The following is a 22,204-nucleotide window of genomic DNA, read 5'->3' as shown; positions in this document are numbered from 1 at the left end:
TACACACCGTACATAGCGCCTTCTGATTACCATTTATTCAAGGTAACACAGCTTGGCTTGACTGGCAAACAGTTTAGAAATGATGAAGAAGTGCGAAAATAGATTGATGATAGGATCGCTGCCAAACCAACATCGTTCTTTTGACATGATATCGTCATGTTGCTCAAAAGATGACGAATGGTTGTACAAAAGGATGAAAAATATTTTGATTAATATATTCTACCAATTTGTGTCAACAAATGCTTTTTTAATGTTTCTTAAAGTAATTTTTTCACCTAATATTTTCTGTAATATATAAAGTCTAAAATGGTTTATAATCTACAACATATTATAAATTAAAATTGAAATTATATTTCAAAATAATATATATGTAGTGTTGGCTCTTATGTCCCAGAATGGTCAAGTGCTAAATCAACACAGAACATACGAATTATAATGATGTGTTTGTTTTCCGCGTGGTATATTGACATGTCTGTCAATAATTTGGTATTTGTATTTATTTAATTATATAGAGCAGCCAATATGTTGAATTGCGTGCTATTACAATTTTCAACGTTATTTTATTAAGAATATAAAGTAAATAATGAAAATCCACAACAAAAGTATAAGAGATTTCAAGCAATTACAAACACATTTTAAATTATTATAGATAAGATATATCATTAAATATATGAAGTCATATTATTTTATGTTGAAATTAATTCGCAACTTCTTACAAAAGATGGTATAAATATTTCTATATACTATAACATATGTTTTAAGTGTTTGATAAAACATGGAAAAAAAGTCTGGGTATCGTTATTGATTATAACTAGGATTATAACTAATTTTGAAAAGCCTATGTATACTATTCTAATATATCCATAGATTATAAATCTATTATTTTTGGAAGAAATAAAGGTTTTCTAAAAAAAAACGTTTACCGGCAATGGTCATTGAGCGGGACAATAATTTTTACATTTATAATAATTTGTTGGTGATTTAGACTGGACGTGTTGGCATGTAGGCAACAATGCTTTCGTGTAAAAAAAGTCTTGTAGATTGTATTTCAATGTATCAAACGCTTTGTTATGCAATGGTTAAAACAAGCGATCGGTGAAAGGTGTGATCATTCAGGTGTTATTTAACGTTTCACGAGCGACGGTATCCACGGTAATGATAGCATACACAAAATATGGTAAAAAATCATGTGCGAAAAGGAATAATGGTCGAAACCCAAACTTAACTGACAGAGATCGACGAGCATTAAAAATTATTGTGGCCAGAAAACTAGCGCGGCAAAACTAAAACCAGACAACAGAACTCAACACTCACTTGCTATAATATTGTTACGACAAAGACAGTACGTTTCGAGGTCCAGAACTGATATTCATGAGTTTGCGAAGTGGATCTTGACCCCTTGTAACGAAAGTCAACGCAAGCCTGCGAAAGAAGAGGTGCAGCGACCATTACTTGGACACTAAACTAGTGATTAGAAATATATATAGTGGTATATAGTGATAAGTGGTATAGTTAGATAAATTAACCGAACAACCCGACGTATTTTTCGGGTAAAATACTTTTTTGTGGTCAACATTGAAAATCTTTAATATATTTTTTAAAGAACGATTCATAGATATTTGTTGTCACTGAACAATGGCGTAATTCGCATTGATTGGTGTTTACTGAACTTATCACGGCGAATAAGCTATTGAATGGCTAAATTATTAATCTCGGCCTGAATATGATATTAAATAGATTTTTATAAAGATATGAATTCGTTTTCAATAGATAAACACAATATTTTATTCAGTTATATTGCTGTGATAATCTCAAATGATGAGATTGAACCGTATATTGACTGGCAGACTCTGGTAGAATATGTGTAAATGTTCAAATAGGAATATCTACCCAGTCCACTGTACTTCTTCGATATCGCTTGTCAAGACTTGTATAGATTTTAAGACGCAAAATTCCCTTTTCCCGTGTGCGAAACATATAAAACAAAATAGTGGTTAGCTATAAATCATTCCATATATTTTTAACATTATTTCCTAATTTAATTTACCCAAATTTAAAAACACAAAAGTTATTAAATACTAGATGACCCTGTAAACTTCGTATCACTTGTATTACCACTGATTTTAATGAATTATAATGACAATGAATGAAATATTGACAATTGTTTATCATCGCCCTAATTGTAACTGATTTATTGGCACCATAATGTATTTCCAGATCGTAGTGTAAAGTTATTCTTTTCTGGATCACAGAAGCAGTGGGTCTGCGGAATCGTTCAATTTCATCGTGTAGGGGTCGCTGTTGTATTTGATGCTTGTACGAACTCATTGCATTATAATCCTATTCATTTAGATTCCAGTCACTCGCGAACGCAATGATGACATACCAATACGACTATTATCATTGGTCATCAGTTCGGTTAACACGTGAGTTAGTTCATCGCCCATATGATTGGTCCTCTCCCTAGTATTACTAATAAAAATTAAGGAAAGTTCTCGCACTCTAAATTTGTCACTAAATAAAAATAAATGTGAAATACATTTACAAATAATAATTTGACAGAATTAGTCACTAATTCAACAATATTCTTGAAATATTTGCTCATATCTCAATTATAATATGATTCGAAATTACCATTATCACCTGATTATACTGTATTTGATATATATTTCATTGTATTTCACTTGGTTTGGACGTTATCGAATCGATGTACTTATCAAAAATTACCTATATTTGTGAAATATAATTTTTGGCAGCCTTAAAGGGTTCATGGCAAGAAATTATCTTAAATGTTATTGTTAAATCCGTTATATATTCTAATAGCGGTTTATATTCAAAAATACACACACTACAAAACAAATTTCCATAAATATTTGGGAAATAACAAAAATGCTGATTCTTTATGACCTTGATTCTTTTGTCTTGTTTTCTTTGATAACAGTGATAAGAAAAGAAAATTGTTATAGGACGTCAACAATCTGCCGGTGGGCAATAAGTATTATTATATGATTTCAGTTATATAATATAACTATCCTGACATGTAGTAGATCACTTCAGTAAGTGATCTACTGTTATTATTAAATTAATATTATTAATAGTTTCACATATTTTTATTAAAATAACACAAATTATTTCCAGATGGCGATATTGTGAAGACTATCAACAAATCACTATTGACAGCAGAAAGCGAATATACCCCTTATGACAAACGTCCAGAAACTTATGTTGTTCCTTTAATATTTCTAATAATATTTGTGGTAGGTGTTCTTGGTAATGGAACTTTGGTCATCATATTTCTACGACATAAAGCAATGAGGAATGTACCCAACATGTAAGTATAACAATAAAAAAACTGTATGATATAATTTACTGAGTTTGAATTGAAAAATCTGAATCTTAAACTTATAATATTTAGCAGAAATATACAAAACTTCCTATCATTGTTTCAGCTACATATTTTCATTGGCACTGGCTGATTTATTGGTTATTATAACTTGTGTCCCATTCACCTCAATTTTATATACAGTAGAATCATGGCCCTGGGGCGTGGTGGTATGTAAAGTTTCTGAAACAGCAAAAAATATCAGCATAGGCGTATCTGTGTTCACTCTCACTGCTCTGTCAGCAGAACGGTACTGCGCGATCGTTAACCCACTAAGAAGATTACAGGTAAGTGCGATTTAAAACTATTTTGACAAATTAACAATACCCAATAAACAATAACAATTTAATACACTATTAACCTATAGTCCGTTTAATAAATCAGTGATCTCATGTCATATGAATTGATGATGTCAAAATGTCGCAATGTTGCCGCATCAACTCTGAGTTTTGGTTCACTTTGGCTTTGACATACAACAAAATTCTAATATAATAAAATAATTAAACTGTTAAAAACAAAAAACTATATTATTAAATTAAAAAATACTGTTATAAAACATAATTTATTTTAACCTTACAGTACATCTAATGCATGTATTATCAAAGGACTTAAAACCACAATAAATTATACAGTAGGTTAGGGTTGTGTTTTATTATATTTACATTGATTTTTTCCATACCAGCTATAAGTTCTGGCGCATATTTTTATGTAGTGGTATCCCCTGGATACCTAATACACCTAATTTCACTCTCATTAGAGAGCATATTTACCTCTTAAGCTTAATTCTTCACACATTTCCTTCACTGTATTTGTGCTTAGTTTGTGCTGCTACCACCTGTATATATTTTCCTTGATAAAACTAGATTTAATCACTGCATTCTCCCTCATGTATTCACCATATCTGCAAAACAGTTAGATTTTTTTCTCTCCTCACACATTTTAATTAAATGGTCATGTATATTCTGAACAATTACACACATATCAGTGCACATAAAACTTTCACACTCTACAATAATATTTCCTACGGTTTCGTATATTAATTATATCCAATCTTTAGTTGTTTCCACTGTCATCAGCCTGTTTTGGAATTTTTTGGCATTGAATTATAATACCATATTCAGAAAGTTTCATTCAAGTGAATTGAAGTGAACTAAGCTGTTATTTCGAATCTATCTAACATTTGTACATAATTCCATCATTTGTCAATTTCGTCTTTAGTTTCCCTGATCGATTCAAATCATCCAAACCGAAGGAGTTATTATCCATTTCTGTTTCCAGCGCAAAGTACAATATATTTGCAATGAACTTTTAAAAAATCTGGAAGTTCCATTCGACCTCTTCGAAGGTTATAAACGGTCTATGAAGGGAAGTTCTACATCCCTCAAAGAGCTGCACATCTCTAAGCTTTCTATGGATACTTTTCAGATTAAGAGTTTTTTTTGAAATAATTCTATTAAAGATCATAATTTTCATTATTTGAGATATTTCAGTGACTCTGTCCAGACTAATGTTTAATGCAACTGCAACACTTAAAAATATGTTCAATAAAAACCGCAGGAATTTAATAATTAACAGTAAAAATGCTCTTTAAATAATTTTCCTTTAATTAATTTTTACTCCATTATCTCGTTCCTATTCGAAGTAACTGATTAGAAACGCAACCTGTCCTGTCTGGCTTCAGCATTTTAAATCAGAGTTCTGGTAACGTTTGCCTGCGTATAACCTGTAGTTATTGTAATTAATATTTTAAAGAATTTTATAGACGTTCGACAACTCGGACGACTTTGGCAGGCTGTTATTCGGTTAGATGTTTGAACTTATCAGACATCATTCTATCTGTCTTTAAATAGAATAAAATGAGAAGGAAAATATTGTCTGACTTTAAAACGAATTTACAATTTGCGACTGACACATATTGATGACATGAGTTCACTGTTATGTTGAATAGACTAAATATAATAATCTCTGACGAAACTGTCAAATAGCTTAAGCAGTCAAGCAATTGAGCAAATCACAAAAAAACTAGAGACAGAACAAACGTATTTATATCCCTGAATTGTATCAAAGTATAAACGACCTCCTTGAACTTGAACAGTAGCAAATCTTGGATCGTAGATCAGAGAAGGATTGATGATGATGAATTGACAATAATAAATGAAAACAACATAAATATAAATAAATTCTCAGACGTATATAATATTTATTTTTTAGACAAAGCCTTTAACAGCATTCAGTGCCATTATGATCTGGATTCTAGCTACTGGATTTGCCCTTCCTGATGCTATTTTTTCTAGACTAGCCTACGCCACAATTCAAAAGTAAGAAAACTCATGTTATTTTGTATCTCTATTGTACCCGTAAGACAATTTAACAACATATTAGAAGTGAATTAATTCGTGACGTTTTGAAATTAAATTGAACAGGGTGTCCCAAAAAACTGCATGAGGCATTTTAAGTGATAATTTAATTAAATCTGAACAATTTTGCAAAACAAACAAAAACATGGACTTTTAGTAATAATATACTCGGTTTCGAAGACAGTTTTGAAATGGCCTCTTCTCGCGGTGATATACACGTTTAAACTTAACAATTCCGGCAATGGTCCGCAGGTCTTCTGGCGACAATCGGTCCCATTTTCGACGCCTCGCCTGCCTTGACGAAGTCCTGGCGCTTCATCTCATTCAGCGCATTCATCGGGTTAAAATCCGGTGAGTAAGGAGGCCATTCAGCCGACGTAATGAATCAGGAAAATGGACTCGGCACCAATCTTACGTCACTTTTGCCTTATAGGCAGGTGCGGAGTCCTTTTGGAACATCCAATTCGCATATCTGAAGTACTTCTGTGCCCACGGAGAATGGGAATGAATAGCCATGAGAATATCGATAACGGCGACGATACACGTCTTTATTGATTTTTACCCTTTGATAAATAAAAACGAGAGGGTTTTAGCTGCTGACAAAATTCCTTTCCATACCATAACGGATTGCGGATTTTTGCGGTGCTCGACGATGGCCGACGTGTCGAAAGCCTCAGCGGACCAGCTCCTGCCATTTTGGTGATTGTGCGCTTACTCAATGGTAATCAATCCTTAAGCAGCGGCCCGACGCTTGAGTTGGCGACATGTTTCGACCAATACCCTAGCTTTTTCTCATCTGAGAGAAGCTGAACTTCTTGGAACTTGTACACCTTGAGGTTTTTTTGGCTGTTCGATAAACAGATAACTTGCTTATACCAGTCTCACGAGTGCCTTTTCTCATGGAGATTGTCGAATTTCGCTGCACTCACTTCTTGATCTTGTGGTTGGCAAAAATGTTGGCGGTGCACTTTCTTCAACTTTCTGTACGCCGCCCATCATGACCAAGCTATTTAAAATGATTGATGGCGCGATAAATATTCGACTGCGTAATATTGAGCAAACGAACAATTTTACATTGGCGTTTTCCTTAGTGCAACAGCGCCAAAATGGCACTACGTTTCTTTGACATCTTAAAAACACGACAAAATGAGTTACTATAGAGTGGAAATTTAACACAATGGTATATAAAGACATGGAGAATCCGATAATAAAGTTTATAAACATATATAACATATAAAATTATTATATATTTATAAAACAAAAGTTTATTACGGCACAATGTTTTGGTGGTAGAATAAATACAATTTTTATGCAGTTTTTGGACCCTCTGTATATATAAATTGTATTAAACTTGAGCCTTGGGAAGTCGCTTCCAGATTGGGGCCGTTCATTAACTAAAACTGACATTGCGCAATCGGAGCTTTGATACTGATGCTTCCTTTCGGTATTATCAAATGGCTCTATTTACAACTGCGTTTTCAAAGACCCTATACTTTCTAGATCGGTTCAATAAATAAAAACTGGGAGTACGCCAGATAGGATCGGTCTTATATTGTCTTTGTTGAGATTATTTGCTGCCTATAAATCTCAAACTCCTCTCGATGATAACCTTTTGAAGTGGCTAAAACCTCGCCTTTGTTGAATTGAATAATCTGACCACTATTCATCTAGTTTCCCTATGTACACTTTTCCACACTTACATGTGACTTTGTAACTATCTGTCGCCTCTAGCAGATCTATTTTAGCTTTGATATTAGGAAGCACTTGAAAAATCTTCCTGTGTGGTTCGAATATATGTTGTATGTGACGTGGTATTTCTTTAGTGCTCTTTAAATGCGGTCTGTTTTATCTACAAAAAATAAAAGAAACATCTATGGAAATCCCTCGACCTTATCATCTTCTGTTTTCTTTCTAGCATATTTGTTTTTATTTATTAATATTTTATTATTATTGCCGACAGAACTTACAATCTGTCTCTACAGTGAAATTAAGTACTTATCTAGGAAGACTGATCCTTACTTAGTATCTAATAAAATAATATAACTGTTAATAGGACAAATCAGTGTTTTTACTATTTAGTATACTTCACTACGTAACTAAACAAGATTACACTATTTGGATCTCTTTAATCTGCGATCTGGACTGGAACCAGTATTATCCAAGAGTTAAAAATAACAATATCTTGTTGCGAATCTCTTAATTTCCTTTATAACAGTTGCAATCCAAAGATCCCGATGTAAGTTACTGTTCCAATATTATCTGAATGCATCCCCAATACTTATCAGGACTTTATTCTGAAATACTTTCATTATGTTGATATTACTGCTTACAGAACATCCCCGTTACTCAATTCCGTACATCCATATAGGTACGGTACATGTACAGCAGCAACTTATTATGTACGGATAAATTTGATTTTCTTCTCAAGAACCAATATATTTTCTTGTATTTACAGAAGATGAACATTGGATTTTATTGCTAATCTGAAGGATGTCTTTATTTATATCCCTCAAGCTGTATCCACTATGAGGAAGAACGCTTTTGAGGTGATTAAGTTCATTCTCTGGTTCCGTGTGATGAGGATCCTATAGATTAAGGGAATTATGGTCGACATTATTACAAGTTAAACATCTTGTTTCCGGCTTGAGCAGAGAAAAATATCTAGCACTCCGCAGCCTTAAGAAATATGAGGTCGATCTACTACCCAAGTAGAACATCTGGAGGCATCTGGAGCAAGATATAATCTGTGACAATTTCGAAATGTGGGCTCCAAATTACGGTTTGTACTAAGCCAGAAATCATTCAATATTACCCAATCTGGTTACTGACGTGTTCTTACCTACGAAATGCTACGAATTAATTATTCTATAATAAAGGCTACAACAATATATTTATTTACTTGTTAGCAAAATATATTTGTTCATAAACAAAATTATTTTTAATTACAATTATTTTGAAAAATAAATGTGTGATATACATATATCAATTTTAGATATATATATATATATATATATATATATATATATATATATATATATATATATATATATATATATATATATATATCATACATGAAATGTTGGAGCGATTATAAAGAAATAAATAAATGTTATATGATCATTCATGAGGCCTCGCAGTAAAATAGATTAAATCCGAATAGCTTAAATCTGACGCAACGGCTATTTTTGCATCTTGGATTCTAGGAGCTTTTTTTCATGAGGAAATTCGCAATTTTGACGTTGCAGACCAGAAAATGAATTTTTAATTGGCAATTTTCCACCACGACCTTGTTTTATCCCTTAATAGACTGCAACGTTAAGATAGTAACTAGATAAATTTAGATAAAATTGTCTCTTTAAAAAATATGGAAATGTAATAGAGGGTAATATACAAGGGGCGTAAAAAATCGTAGTCCAAGATTTCTATATTTTATAGTTACTTTATTCTACTATTTTTAGTAATGTCACACATGTATAAAAAAATGTTATTCGCCAATTGTTTTATTATATTTACTGAAACAAAACATAACTTCATCAACGAGAAGAAAACAAAACAATGCGCCTTACTATTATAAATTATTTGATTTTTAAGCATAACATTTTAATAAAAAAAAACATTTAATTGATCAATTTAATACATACATTCAAATGGATGGAGCTTAGTAATCTTGGTCAGAATCAGAGATTCTAGAGGTATATTATAAAAACATTATTATAATCTCGCAAATATCATTATCAATTAATTATGATATTATACTTAGATGTTAAAAACGTGAATTATTATTTTAAATACCTAATATTTGTCATTAAATAATTAACGATTTTTTTTATGATGCTAAATAAACTCGTCACACTTTGCTGTAGTTCAGACTTATATTAATTATTAAGAGAGTAAATAATAGTATTCTGGTGAATATAAATTTACCGAGAAAAAGCATTGTTCAATTAATGTTCAAATATGATAAAAATTACCAGGATAACTTAGCTGTGACAAATTTTGTTATGCAAAATCATTTAGAATATTCGTTTTCGGCAGAATTTTGATATAAAAACTATATAAAAATTTTACCGTTATAATGCAATGTAGTGAATATGTTTTTCCCATTATTACTTTTTATCTATAATGTTAAATTAAAATTTATTGAATTTCACACTACTACTTAAAATTCGTTTTATTAAAAAATTTTAATTAAATGCTAACTACACTTTTATATTTTATAGTGATTATATTTTGCATATTTTTTTAGCAATGAAACCATTACCTACTGTTATCCATTTCCCAATATTACTAACGCCCAAACGTACGCTCAATACAACGTAGTATTCAAGTCCTTGGTATACTACTTGATCCCTTTGACAATCATTGCATTTTTCTACGTGTTAATGGCCATTCGACTTCATAATAGTGCCAATGATATACCTGATGAAGGGAGGTGTAGGCAAGGAAGCGCTCAAGCTAAGTCGAGGAAGCACGTAGCAAGAATGGTCCTTATTTTTGTATTTTGTGAGTACTTTATACTATTGTGATAAAAAAAATAGTGAGCGCAAAAGTGCTTTGGATTATTATTTATTTATCCAAATATATTTCACCTTTTTCAATGCATGCCAATCCCTTCCCTTTCCCTCCGTTTCTCGAAACAATTATTCTCCCATACTATTTTAAACAATCTAGTGAACATGATATGCTCGAAGTATTATTTTTGGAAATTAAGTAACAATCACAATCCGAGCGGGTTAGATCAAGCAAATAAGTTGAATGTTAATGAGAAATTTGCTGAAAAAACCAATGCTTTGCGAGAATCGCGTTATTGTAATGCAAAACTAAGTTGAGAATTTGACCCGGTGAAAGAAACTCTTAATTATAATAAACCCGCGATTCGTACATCTTACAATATTTTGATCAAAATAGTATATTGATGAAATCGATTCACTATTTTAATTTAGCAATAGTTTTTGGAAATCAATTTTTTAATAATTTAATTTTTTGAATAATTTTGATATCAATTAATTTGCAGTATTTTTTATCTGTTTCCTACCCCATCATGTTTTTATGTTATGGGTTCATTTAACACCGACTGCGCAAGACGACTATAACGATTGGTGGCACGCAATACGAATTATTGGATTTTGCTTAAGGTACGTTTTGCCGTAAGGCTTGTTTAGATTATCGTCATGTATCACTGAAATGTTAATACAATTAATGAGAAATGTTAAAGTAATCTCATATAAATTACAAAATATATTTGTTCAATATTAATATTTACATTAATATTATTTATTTACTAATTTTATTATTAATGATATATAAATATTGCAGTTTCCTGAATTCGTGTGTAAATCCAGTGGCTTTATATTGTGTAAGTGGTGTGTTCAGAGCTTACTATAATCGATATCTGTGCTGCAGAACTACAGCATGGTCAAGAAACACACTTTCAGGAACTAGAGAATCTACATTCAATTCGATGAATCAAAAACATACAAAGGTAATTCTACAGCAACCATATTGTCTCAGTCTAGTTACAATATTACTATTTAATTGAAAAGTAAAGGAAAATGCGACATACAGTTTTATGTTTGTTTTTAAAAAATCACAAAACCATTGAATATATATAAGTAGGATAATATATATCCTGTATTAATGTCATTGTTTGAATTTAAAGCGATTTATATATTCTCGTTATATTAAGATTTTTGTTAGTTTTCAGAGATTAGCGATACAGCAGAAAGTAAACTACACTTAGATCAAACCAATTTCAAAGAATCTTCATCAACATATAACAAGCATCCATCAAGTTTAGTTTAAATATCTCAAATAGGTTTTTAATGTATCTTTTTTTATAAACGTGTTTGTACTGTGAATGTGTGCCTTGACACTATTTTACATTCCACGCAAGAGAAATACTTTCCTTGAAATTAATTATTGAGTCAATGTCAATATTAAAATAGTATGTAATATCTATATATTTATCACGTCATGTATTGTAAATGTTATATGTACAAATAAAACGCCGTCTATCAAACAGTTTTTATTTTAATTAATAAAATATTTCCAAATGGCTTAGGTAGATTTATTGAAAGTACTTCTACTCATTGTCATTAATAAAATAAATTAAAAATTATTGTACATCGAGGACCTTTTTGTCTTATATATATCTTTAAGAACTTTTTTGTTCCTGGGACTCTTTCTCTATAGCTGCACTTTCTGAATAAGCTTCGTAAACACTTTGACATACAAACCTATATTGACTCTAAAATACACAACATATATTAAAATGCTTAAAATTGGTTTTCGAAATACTTACAGCATTTTGAACCATCATAGCCCGTTGCTCTCGCATAATTTTCACTATCTCTAAGGGATAAACGGGCTCCCCCACGTCGATAAGATTCAAGGCCGTCTCCATTAATACTAGAACACCGGTGCGGCCGATTCCTGCACTGCAATGCACAATTACCGGAATATCTGGTACACGATGCTCTCGTACAATACGGGTAAAACGCAAGAATTGTTGGGGTGAGTCTGGCACACCGTGATCGGGCCATGCGATGTATTGCATATGAGTTACTTTCCAGGACTCTTGATTGTTCTGAAATGATTATTAAACATTTTAATAAGAAATTATAAAAATATCTTTCAATTATTATTAGGTAAGTTTCTTTGTAAAAATCATTATGAAAAATTATGTATATACATTATTTTTTGTTCAAAGTGTTGTGCATCTTTAGCCATTATATTTTCCCAAATAGTACATAATAAGCCTCTTATTCGCGGGGTATCTGTTCTGAAATATATCGCGAATACAGAAACCATGAAAATAGAATGATTAAATTTTTTTCTTCAAGAAATTTCAAAAGATTTCCTCAAAAGCAGCTCCCCATAACTGTTAGTAACACTGCCTTGAATTTAACAGAAAACGTGAAAAACGTCATCTTGCTGATATCTTTGATGAGAATAAGCACATAAAATGCCTGATACAAATACGCATATATTAATATTCATTAACATGATACATATTATTGTTACTATTTATAAAAAAATTTCTTACCTTTACATCAAGAACAGTAAAATCGCGAAAGACGAAACTACCTGATTCATCAGTTTCCTCTTTAATACATTTAACAATGGCATTTTGCATTGTTAAAATTTCGCCCAGGCCGGGCCAATATTTATGGCACTTTGCTCTTCCTTTCTCTATTATTGTTGTCAGCATTATTATCAAACTGCACCTTTGTTCAAGCACCACTTGCCAAAAATCTTCAGTTGTAGATTGTAAGGGACCTAAAAATTAAAATTATTAACAAGTGTTATGTAGAGTTCCTTAATTAGGACGGCCCGACGTTGTTAGCCTGTAACAATCATGTCTAGGGGTATATGTTTAATTTGTTTTCTATAATCCAATGACTGAAGTTAAATCATCCTGGTAAGTTACATGATGGAGCTGAACATCTAAATGATAAAACTATACTGTCAACAGATGTGTTTCTAGTAGTATGTTATGTGTTACACAGTGGAAAGCACGATGGGCATTTTATATGAACAATTTGTGGAAATGGTTAACTGTTGTAAAGGTGATATCAACAGGTCACAAGTCGTAGCGCTATGCTAATAAGTCGTGGTTAATTGGAGGACTTAAAACCATATATACCCCAGACCATCGCTCAAATTCAGCCATATATATGCATATGAGCATGAGTCATTAAAAATTGAATTGCCTATCATAAAAAACATATACAATGGCATACAAGTGTCATTTAAAAGAAAAGTTTCTTTAATATCTCACACAACTGGTACCGTTCCATTTCAACATCGATCCGCCCTTATTGAATTGAAAACATCCTATGTATAATTGTGGATAATGATCTTACCCTGTGTGGCAATATACCTATTCCTGATTTCAGTATTGGGTATCAGCATATCGACAAAATTTGCGTTGATATAATCGCCGTTAGGCCCGTTATTCAGAATAACTCTCGTTTCGTCATCTAAAATAATAAAAGTAAACAAATTCCATTATCTTAATGTACCATTACTAGTATTATAAGGAAATGCAAATTTTGTTAATTCAACATCAACAAACATACTCACATGGCAATATATCCCTATATCTATTTTTATTTATGTTGCATGGTTTTAAAGCTTCATTGCATGTTAAATCAGGGTGTTTTCTGTATAATGTTTCATATCTAGCAATTAGTGCACCACTGGCTAATCCATCTGCCAAAAAGTACATACTCTGTTCTAGCAAATTGCCTGTAAAAATGTATCTTAATATTGAACATTTCAATCACTTTTATATTTACCTATTGAAGGTTCAACATCATTAACAGGCACATATTGATATGGGGGTTCTTCATATTCTTCCATACCTTGAAATGCAACATTTGGCCTAACAGTTAGAACCAGTTTGCCTATAAATTAAGTAAATAATATTTAATACCACTTTTATAACTGACAATTTTTTAAAAGTAACATAGTATGTAACATTATTGTCTAAATATACACAAGTACCTGATTCTGTTGCTCTTGATTCTTGAACTAATTCAATAACAGTGCTCTGAAGGACTTCTGTAACGTCATGTCCATTTATCTGTAGAATTTGATCTCCTTCTGATAGTTTTGGAATACATTTATCAGCAGGGGTGTTGAGCGCTACTCGCGATACTAATATGGGAACACTAACTTCTTTACCACCTGAAATTTTACATCTTGAGTAATTAATGTCAATATAAATGCATTAAAAATACCTTTAACATTGAAACCATATTTGCCATCTTCATCAGGATACAGTGTTATAGTTACTACATTTTCTTCAATGCTATGAGATGTTGGTGAATGACTTATGCTATATGGAGGCGTTTCATAAACATCGTTGGATAATGGTGTTAAAACTTCTTCATCTGCATAACTCATGACCTTTCCCGCGATACTTGGAGAAAAAGGTGCTTCCAACACCCTCTCTATAAATCCGCCATCACTAAATTTTAAAGAGAACAATTGGAATATATTCTGGTACTAAATTTAATCTAAACTACGTACTCATCTGATATTTTGGAATCTTCTGTCCAAGCTTGCTTTGGTTCTTTTACCGTTGAAGTGACTTTGTGTGTGTCATAGGGACGGGATGGTTTTAAAGGCACTGATGTAGGTTCAACTGAAGGAGATGTAGCCTTTTCTTTCACCTATAAATGAAATTTTACTCATATGTATAATAAAGAAATAATAAACTAACCAGTGTTTTGCTTGGGGACCTAACAAATTTTCTTTCTAAAATGCCCCTTCTCTTTGCTTCTTGAACTGTTTGATACTCAGTCTTTCCAGAATAAGTAAATTTAGATCCCAGAGATAAATATTTTCGTTTAACTTTTGGAGAATCAAGTCGGAAAAAGGTATGATGTTCAACACATGTCTTCCATAAAGTTTTTGACGACCGATAGTCATCCATATTAAAGCCAAGCAAAGTATCATAGTCTTCTGACTAAAATAGCCACATAAAATTATATATAAAAAAAAAATATAATGTAGTATATAAAACATACAGGCTCTCTTCTTAGTTGTATAAAAAATTGTTTCCTTTTGAATGATATTTTCATTATTTTGGACCACGAAAATGTATTAATTTTGATATTGTTATGAAAAACCACTAAACCTATATGAGTTACACCTAACTGTATAGCTTTGTTCAGATTATCCTAAAAAATAAATTTAAAAAAATTATAAAATAAGACTAATAGTAATACGTTTAAAAAATGCTTTATATATACACATACTTTTGCATTATGAAGTTCAATTCCATACATATCCAAACGTCTGGCATGTTCTAAAAAATTACTCTCTGCCATTGCTGGTGTTTGACCCCTAAAATATTTTAAACATACACAAATCTACTAAAAATTAAATAAAATTATAGCATACTTATGAAGTTTATGTAATTCTGAAATTTTGCTTTCAATTTCTTCATTTTGATTGGGAACTAACTGTAAATGGGATAAATAGCCTGGTTTATGTTCTTCAGGAATAAAATCACCTAATTCAGCTAATGAGTAAATAAAAGCATAATATAAGTAACAATTTCAATTCAATCAAAAATACTTATTACATTGGACGGTATAACTAGCTAATAAAATTGCTGTGGGAGGTGGGAGATATAATTTTTCTTCAAATATGTCACTTCTTAATTGTAAATAAAGTTGATATCTAGTATATTCTTCTTGTAATTTACTGGGATCGGATACATAAAACTTAACTCTAAAATGTAATTCTTGGCAGTTTCCTAGCTGTTTTTTAATTGATTTGGACGGATCCAGCCATCTCTAAAATGTATGACACATATATTATGATGAAAGGAGTAACTATTAAAAAACTTAACTTACCAAAAAAGAAGGTTTTTCTTTACATATTTCAGTTGGGTACTGTAAGCCGAAATAGTCCTTTTCAACCAATTCTAAGTATTGATATACTTGTTCCAATAATTCAATACCTTTAGCTCTCTTTTCCACATAAAATTCATGTTCTGTATCATCTAGAAACCTGATAAAATAATTATAACCTATACAAATGCATCATATCTTTAACATTATTAAAATTATTCAAAATACTAAAAATCAAATTTTGGTTTGCGATTTACAATAAGAAAAATGAAAATATAACATACCTAACGGTCACATTAAGACCCTTAAGTTTTCTATCTCTTACTGTAGCCAGTTCTAAAGCATGTACATTATATGTACCACTAGAACTTCCTCCAAATGATTTTTTGGTAACACCCTCTATCATGCTCTATTTTATATGTTATATTAACCAAACACATTCTAAGCTACAACAAATTAGGAATAAAATTGCATATGTTATAGATTAGTCATTTCATAAAACAATATCGTTTTCATAAAGATACATCTAATCTATATAATAAATCAAATAAGATTGTAATTTAAAATACTGATTAGAAAAGGAAGATTGCGTTTTACCTGAAATAGTTCCACGTTTTAACCCACTATATCACTCTTTTAAAAATAGTTTGTACTTATCATTTTATTATTTATATAAAACTTCGATAGAAAATATAACCATATAAAAAATGGGTACTGTTTATATGTAAACAGACTATGTGCTAACGCAATTACATCTATGACATCATTTTAAGGTCATCGTACTGTCGTTGAAGCTGAAGAAGCTGTTTGTTACAGAACACTTTTTTCAATCTTGAGAAATGTATAGGTACATTAAAAAAGTACGTAAAATCAATCAAATTTGAACACCCAGTGTCTTGTTACCGCACGAGAGCAAGTTAAATAATTGACTAAATGGCTCATTAAAGTTAATAATTGATTTCATTTTAGTTTACTCAAGTTATCTACATAAATATTAAATCAGAGCCATCTATTGGGAGTGAATAAACTAACAATTTATTTATATTTTAATTGCTTTTATTCTGTTTTACTTCTTTATATAACATTATACACTGTAATTTAAATTATTCTAAATTTAATATTATTTATGGCATAAATAATAATTCAGATGTGACAATTCGATCAGCTGATCGTTAAATAACTCGAATCAAGTAACGACAAACTTAATATACATTTTTATCGACAAAACCGCTCACTTCCGTCTGAACTTGAATCATGTTTACATTGGAAACAGTAGTATCACTTTTGCCACGATGGCTTCTTTGCCTCAAACAAAGTTGTATTCACAGAACAATTTAGAGAATGTTTCTAATATGGATGGTAAAAATGATAAAAGGGCTCCATCTCCAGAAAGGATAATGGTGAGTTTATAGTTTTCTAAGTAAATGGGATGATGTCATATTTTATAACAATAATAATTGTCACTTGTTTCTATTGATGTGGCCAATCCTTTTAGCCTAATCTAGGAGAAATTGCAATTGAAGCTTCCGAAATAGTGAGTCGCTTAGAGCAGGCTGTTGAAGCTCCAGTTGATATAGAAAATTTGAGGAAACCAACAACTGTATTTTTGGGTTTGGAAAAAAAACACACTGATGAAATTATACAAATTATTCAAGGATTGATAAGCACCGATGATGACGGCGAACCAGTCGCTGCACTTCACTTAGACACATTAACCAAATTGGTTATGGTATCACATAGTTTAGCAGCTTATTGTGGAGGTTTAGAAAGGCCTATACTACAAAAATTGAGTACAAGATTTACTACTGATACAACACGATGGATCAGTCAGTTATTTGGGTAACATTAATAAAAGGTTGTAATGAAAATATATTGTCTGGTAGTTTTTTAGATAGTTCAGCATTTTATCATGAAGATCAGTTTGAAGGATTAGTAAGGATTACAAGAATGATTTTACACTATAAATATCCTAGATATTTAGAAGATGGGGTCTTAGCTTTTGCTTCATCTCTACCTACTATTTATAGCAGTATATCAAGTCCTTTGGGAATTATACAACATTTGTGCAGACAATTGGGATTGCCTCTAGCTTGTATAAGACCAGTGCCTGTGAATACCCATTTTGGTAAATTATTTTTTTATACAAGAACATATGAAATTATAATATGTTTTTAGGGTCACAGTACACAATGGATGTTGCTGCCCTCCAAAAAATGTTGGCAGATGATAGTGTAACTGGTAGAACTCCAGTGATAATTATTGCTGATGTGGGTACTCCAGTAACAGGTCATGTTGATAATGTTACCAGGATAAAAGAGTTAAGTAAGACCCATGGTTGTTGGTTACATCTTAGGGGTCATAATTTAGCTGCTCTAACCCTACCAAGTCATCAACGTAATGGACATGTATGTAGAACAGCTACTTTTTAAAATATAATTTATTATTGTATCTTCTAGGTATCCCCAGTAGCAGACAGTTTTACATTAACTTTAGGGAGTTGGTTGGGTATATCTGGACTTCCAAATGTCGTATCCTTTTTAGAAAATTTTATTTACATTAATATCTTACAAAGAACTAATATCATTTGATTTAATATTAGGATTTATTACTAATTAATGCAAATGCTTATCACAAATACCATTTGTCCCTTTTAAAAATTAATATTGTGTATTATTTTCTTATTCTAAGAATAAAATGTGTTTAACTTAAAATAAACTGGTAGACATTATACAGATTATGGGATACAACCAGTACAAATCGAAGTAGACAGGTGGGTGTATCCAGAGAGAGTACACTCCCGCTCTTAGCAGGATTAAATACTGACCATCAAAGTAGACGAATTATATCATTGCCTCTTTGGGCAGCTTTGCAAAGTTTAGGTAAAGAAGGCCTTTTATCAAGAATTAGGGAAAACTTCTTAGCAAGTGAGCGGTTATATTCGGCTCTGGATGTTTTCAGGCATGTTCGAGTGTTGGTATGTTGTGATAATATATTACTTAATTTGTTATATATCTTATTATTTTCAGAGTCCAAAACCAGGTGGACAAAGTGGTGCCTATACTATAACTGAATTGATATCGAAACCTGCTAGTCTAGCTGTAAGTGTATTTTTAGGCAAATTTTAATGCTCATTAGTATGATAATAATTTATTTTAGATGTTGTTTGAATCAACAGCATGTTGTGTTGTTTTTCAATTTACACCAGAAGTAAAAGAAGATGAAGTTTTAACTAAAGTCCCTCCATATTATGATAAACTCAATTCCTGGTTAGGACAAATTTTACAAATTGATGTTCCTCAGGTAAGTATTCATTTAGAGTAATTGAAATATTTTTGTAAAAAAATAATTGTTCTTAAGGATTTGAAATAGTTACACTTAATTAATTTCAGATACCAATTGACATATGTGAATTGGAAAATGTAGGTGTAGTATTGAGATTTTGTCCTTTTGAAAACATTAGTGGTACCCAGCCTTCACTTGAAGAGTTCAAAACTTTCATACAATGTTTGGAACAACAGTTAGTTATTTTAAGAGCTACAATACATCATAAAGAGACTTTTAAACAATTAGTTGAAGCATCTCCTGTTTTAAAAATTGTGGAGTTACCTGATTGGGCAGGTAATTTTCTTTAATTATTGACTATTTCTTAATGTAGATTAATTAGACTAGACTATTTGGGTAAATTTAATTTAAGAAACAACTATTTATTTTAAGGAATGGGAGGGGTAAGATACTGTCCGGAGGGTTGGGAAGAATTGTTAACTGTTCAAGCAAAAGAAGAATTAAATAACTTGAACATTGCATTAGTAGACGCCTTGAGATCAACAGATTCTGCATTTTCATTGGGAGAAGGTCAGGATGGACTAATGTGTGTGCGCTTTGGTATGCTCACCCCTCAGTCAGACGTTGAAGAGTTATTGAACCTAGTAATAAGAATAGGACAGTCAGTTGAAGAAAATTCGAGGGTTTTAGATTCTATGAGTGAAATAGTGAAGAAAGGTATACATATTTTTTGAACGAGAACGAATTGTAACATTTAACCTACAGGTATTGAAACTGCGACAAAGGATCTTCAAAAAGAAAATGAGGAAAGACTGTGGCAAGAAGGTATAATCAGACATGTTCCGATTGTTGGAAATATTGTCAATTGGTGGTCTCCTAAAACCAAAGAGACCGGAGTCAGAGGGCGCAGTTTGAACCTGACTCAAGGCATTGTAGAATCTACAGAGAATATTTATAAATATCACATGCAAATGCAATCAGGTACTTACTATTTTAACTCAAAGAACATTAACAATTATTTTGGGAATAAATAATAAATTATTTTTAGGTATGACCTCAACAGGTGGATCAAAAAGTCCCCCGACGCCTCAAATTCAAACGCCAGTAAGTGCTAGCCATTCAAGGTCTAGCAGTCATGCTTCTGCATCTAGTCAAAGTATAAAAGAAACAGAGAAGAAGGACTCGTTGACGGAAAAGATCGTCAATACAAAACTTGAAGCGGCTCAGTGAATAATATGACAAAAAGACCATAGAATTGTTTTAAACAACAATGTCGAGTATTTTGTCTTAACATTACCACACAAATAAAATTTATGCTTGAATAGTCGCTGGGACTTCAGAGAGATTCTTCAGAGATTTTCCAAGTATGTGCAATAAAATTCAGATTTCATTCAAGCCTCCACAGTTTATATTGTAGAAAACTGGTACATAAACCCAAAAAAAATCAATAATTTCTTTATTTCTCCATAACTGAATTTGTCAATTTTTTTTTCATTGTCCCAGTTTTAAATTAATTATTATCAGTATTTAATTTTTTTGTGAAGATTTTCCAAATATTCCAAATCATATTTAAAAATGCATTTTTGAAATTTATTTTTATTGTCTTGTTACAAAGACATTTGCTGTTATATTTCTTGTTGTTTATGATGTATAAGCTCTTAGTTTTAGCCCTAACTACATTAAAGGTAGTACTTTTAAATTATGATAAACTGTGAAATGTAATATTATGGTTTTTTAAAGAAACTGTCAAATTATATGTAAGTAAACCAAAAGATATTTTTCATTTAAACCCAAAAAAATAGGATAATTGTTGAAAAATTGCCTCATTTCTTTTTAATGTTTTGATGGCTGATTTTGAAAAATTAATTACTTGGGCACAAAATTTTATTGGCTGTAGTAATGAATTAATATACAGAAAACTTCATTTAAAAATATTCTATATTATTCTACATTTAAGTGACCTATGGGCCATTTGTGATAATGTGTTTAGTAAAACCGGTCCTTCTTTAAAAATAGTAAACAATGCTAAAGCTTTCTTTTTGGTTGCTTTATTGGAATATAACTGAACATTAACGCAGTAACAAAGCTATAATCTATACAAAGTAGCAGGGAACTCGTTATCTCAATTTAAGACGTCAAAATGTCGCAATGTTACCGCATTTAACTTTGAATTTTAATTTATTGTAACTTTTATTTATTCCAACATTCTAATGCAAATAAAATAATGAAACAAAAATGTTATAAAATATCTTTTATTTTAATATTGTTCACTGCTACTTTCCATAGACTATATTTCCTTTTGCTTTTAATAAAAATAGCTATTGAGTATAGATATTATAAATTGTCTTGATGTGATAAATTATCTTTTAAAGCTGTTGGAAGTGAATGTGTAAGTGTTGGAAGGAAAGAAAAAATGCGACTTAAAATAAATGTTCAAAAGTCAAGCAATAATGTATTACATTACTAAAATCATTATACATATTTATATATTAAACTACATTCAACAGTTATTGCACTGATAAATATATTGAAATCGCTGTACTACAGATTGAGAATCATAATTGTATGCACCCATACTATAATAGTAAGAGACAAGATGCAGCAATGAAAGGAAATGTTGGTTTAATGAGAATCAATTATATAAACCAGAGACTAAGCTGATATTTCGTAATAGTGCAAACTGACAATAAAAAATTGAGAAATTATAAAAACAGAAAAGTGTAAGTTGAAGTTAAGAAGATTACAGCTGCGATAGTGCCGATTTCACTGCAAATGAAGGCCGCTAATGCCTCTGTTGGCACAAAAGCGTAAAATCC

At 31.1% G+C, this 22,204-nt stretch overlaps 3 protein-coding genes across 3 annotated transcripts; 2 read left to right on the top strand and 1 right to left on the bottom strand.

The window, feature by feature from the left end:
* The first annotated feature begins 3,198 nt into the window (after positions 1-3,198).
* LOC143206882 (neuropeptide CCHamide-2 receptor) lies at positions 3,199-11,673 on the top strand. The gene is made up of 7 exons (XM_076419726.1): positions 3,199-3,331; positions 3,450-3,669; positions 5,594-5,700; positions 9,986-10,242; positions 10,754-10,874; positions 11,056-11,221; positions 11,437-11,673. Exons 1-7 carry the CDS (start codon positions 3,312-3,314, stop codon positions 11,539-11,541), a joined length of 996 nt encoding a protein of 331 aa, XP_076275841.1. The 5' UTR covers positions 3,199-3,311; the 3' UTR covers positions 11,542-11,673.
* A 78-nt stretch (positions 11,674-11,751) lies between these two features.
* Ptpmeg (Protein tyrosine phosphatase Meg) lies at positions 11,752-17,093 on the bottom strand. Its single transcript, XM_076419673.1, has 17 exons — positions 16,704-17,093; positions 16,391-16,552; positions 16,110-16,266; positions 15,836-16,049; positions 15,652-15,772; positions 15,507-15,594; positions 15,276-15,428; positions 14,969-15,214; positions 14,776-14,918; positions 14,484-14,713; positions 14,248-14,430; positions 14,040-14,147; positions 13,825-13,989; positions 13,605-13,721; positions 12,785-13,017; positions 12,041-12,325; positions 11,752-11,986 (listed from the first exon to the last, which is right to left on the bottom strand). The coding sequence occupies exons 2-17, from the start codon at positions 16,510-16,512 to the stop codon at positions 11,894-11,896; spliced, it is 2,658 nt and encodes an 885-aa protein (XP_076275788.1). The 5' UTR covers positions 16,513-16,552; positions 16,704-17,093; the 3' UTR covers positions 11,752-11,893.
* Positions 17,094-17,344: 251 nt separating this feature from the next.
* Positions 17,345-21,161, top strand: LOC143206862 (pyridoxal-dependent decarboxylase domain-containing protein 1). Its single transcript, XM_076419680.1, has 12 exons — positions 17,345-17,506; positions 17,602-17,945; positions 17,990-18,231; positions 18,282-18,511; positions 18,563-18,634; positions 18,829-19,080; positions 19,133-19,204; positions 19,263-19,406; positions 19,496-19,724; positions 19,821-20,105; positions 20,154-20,369; positions 20,437-21,161. The coding sequence occupies exons 1-12, from the start codon at positions 17,399-17,401 to the stop codon at positions 20,616-20,618; spliced, it is 2,376 nt and encodes a 791-aa protein (XP_076275795.1). The 5' UTR covers positions 17,345-17,398; the 3' UTR covers positions 20,619-21,161.
* Positions 21,162-22,204: the final 1,043 nt, after the last annotated feature.

Source organism: Rhynchophorus ferrugineus, unplaced genomic scaffold, assembly GCF_030347505.1.
Source record: "Rhynchophorus ferrugineus isolate W39M unplaced genomic scaffold, kcgeb_rfMv2 rfM1, whole genome shotgun sequence".
Classification (NCBI taxonomy): domain Eukaryota; kingdom Metazoa; phylum Arthropoda; class Insecta; order Coleoptera; family Curculionidae; genus Rhynchophorus; species Rhynchophorus ferrugineus.
Note: the sequence above shows the minus strand (reverse complement) of the source record. Positions and strands in the feature narration are given on the sequence as shown.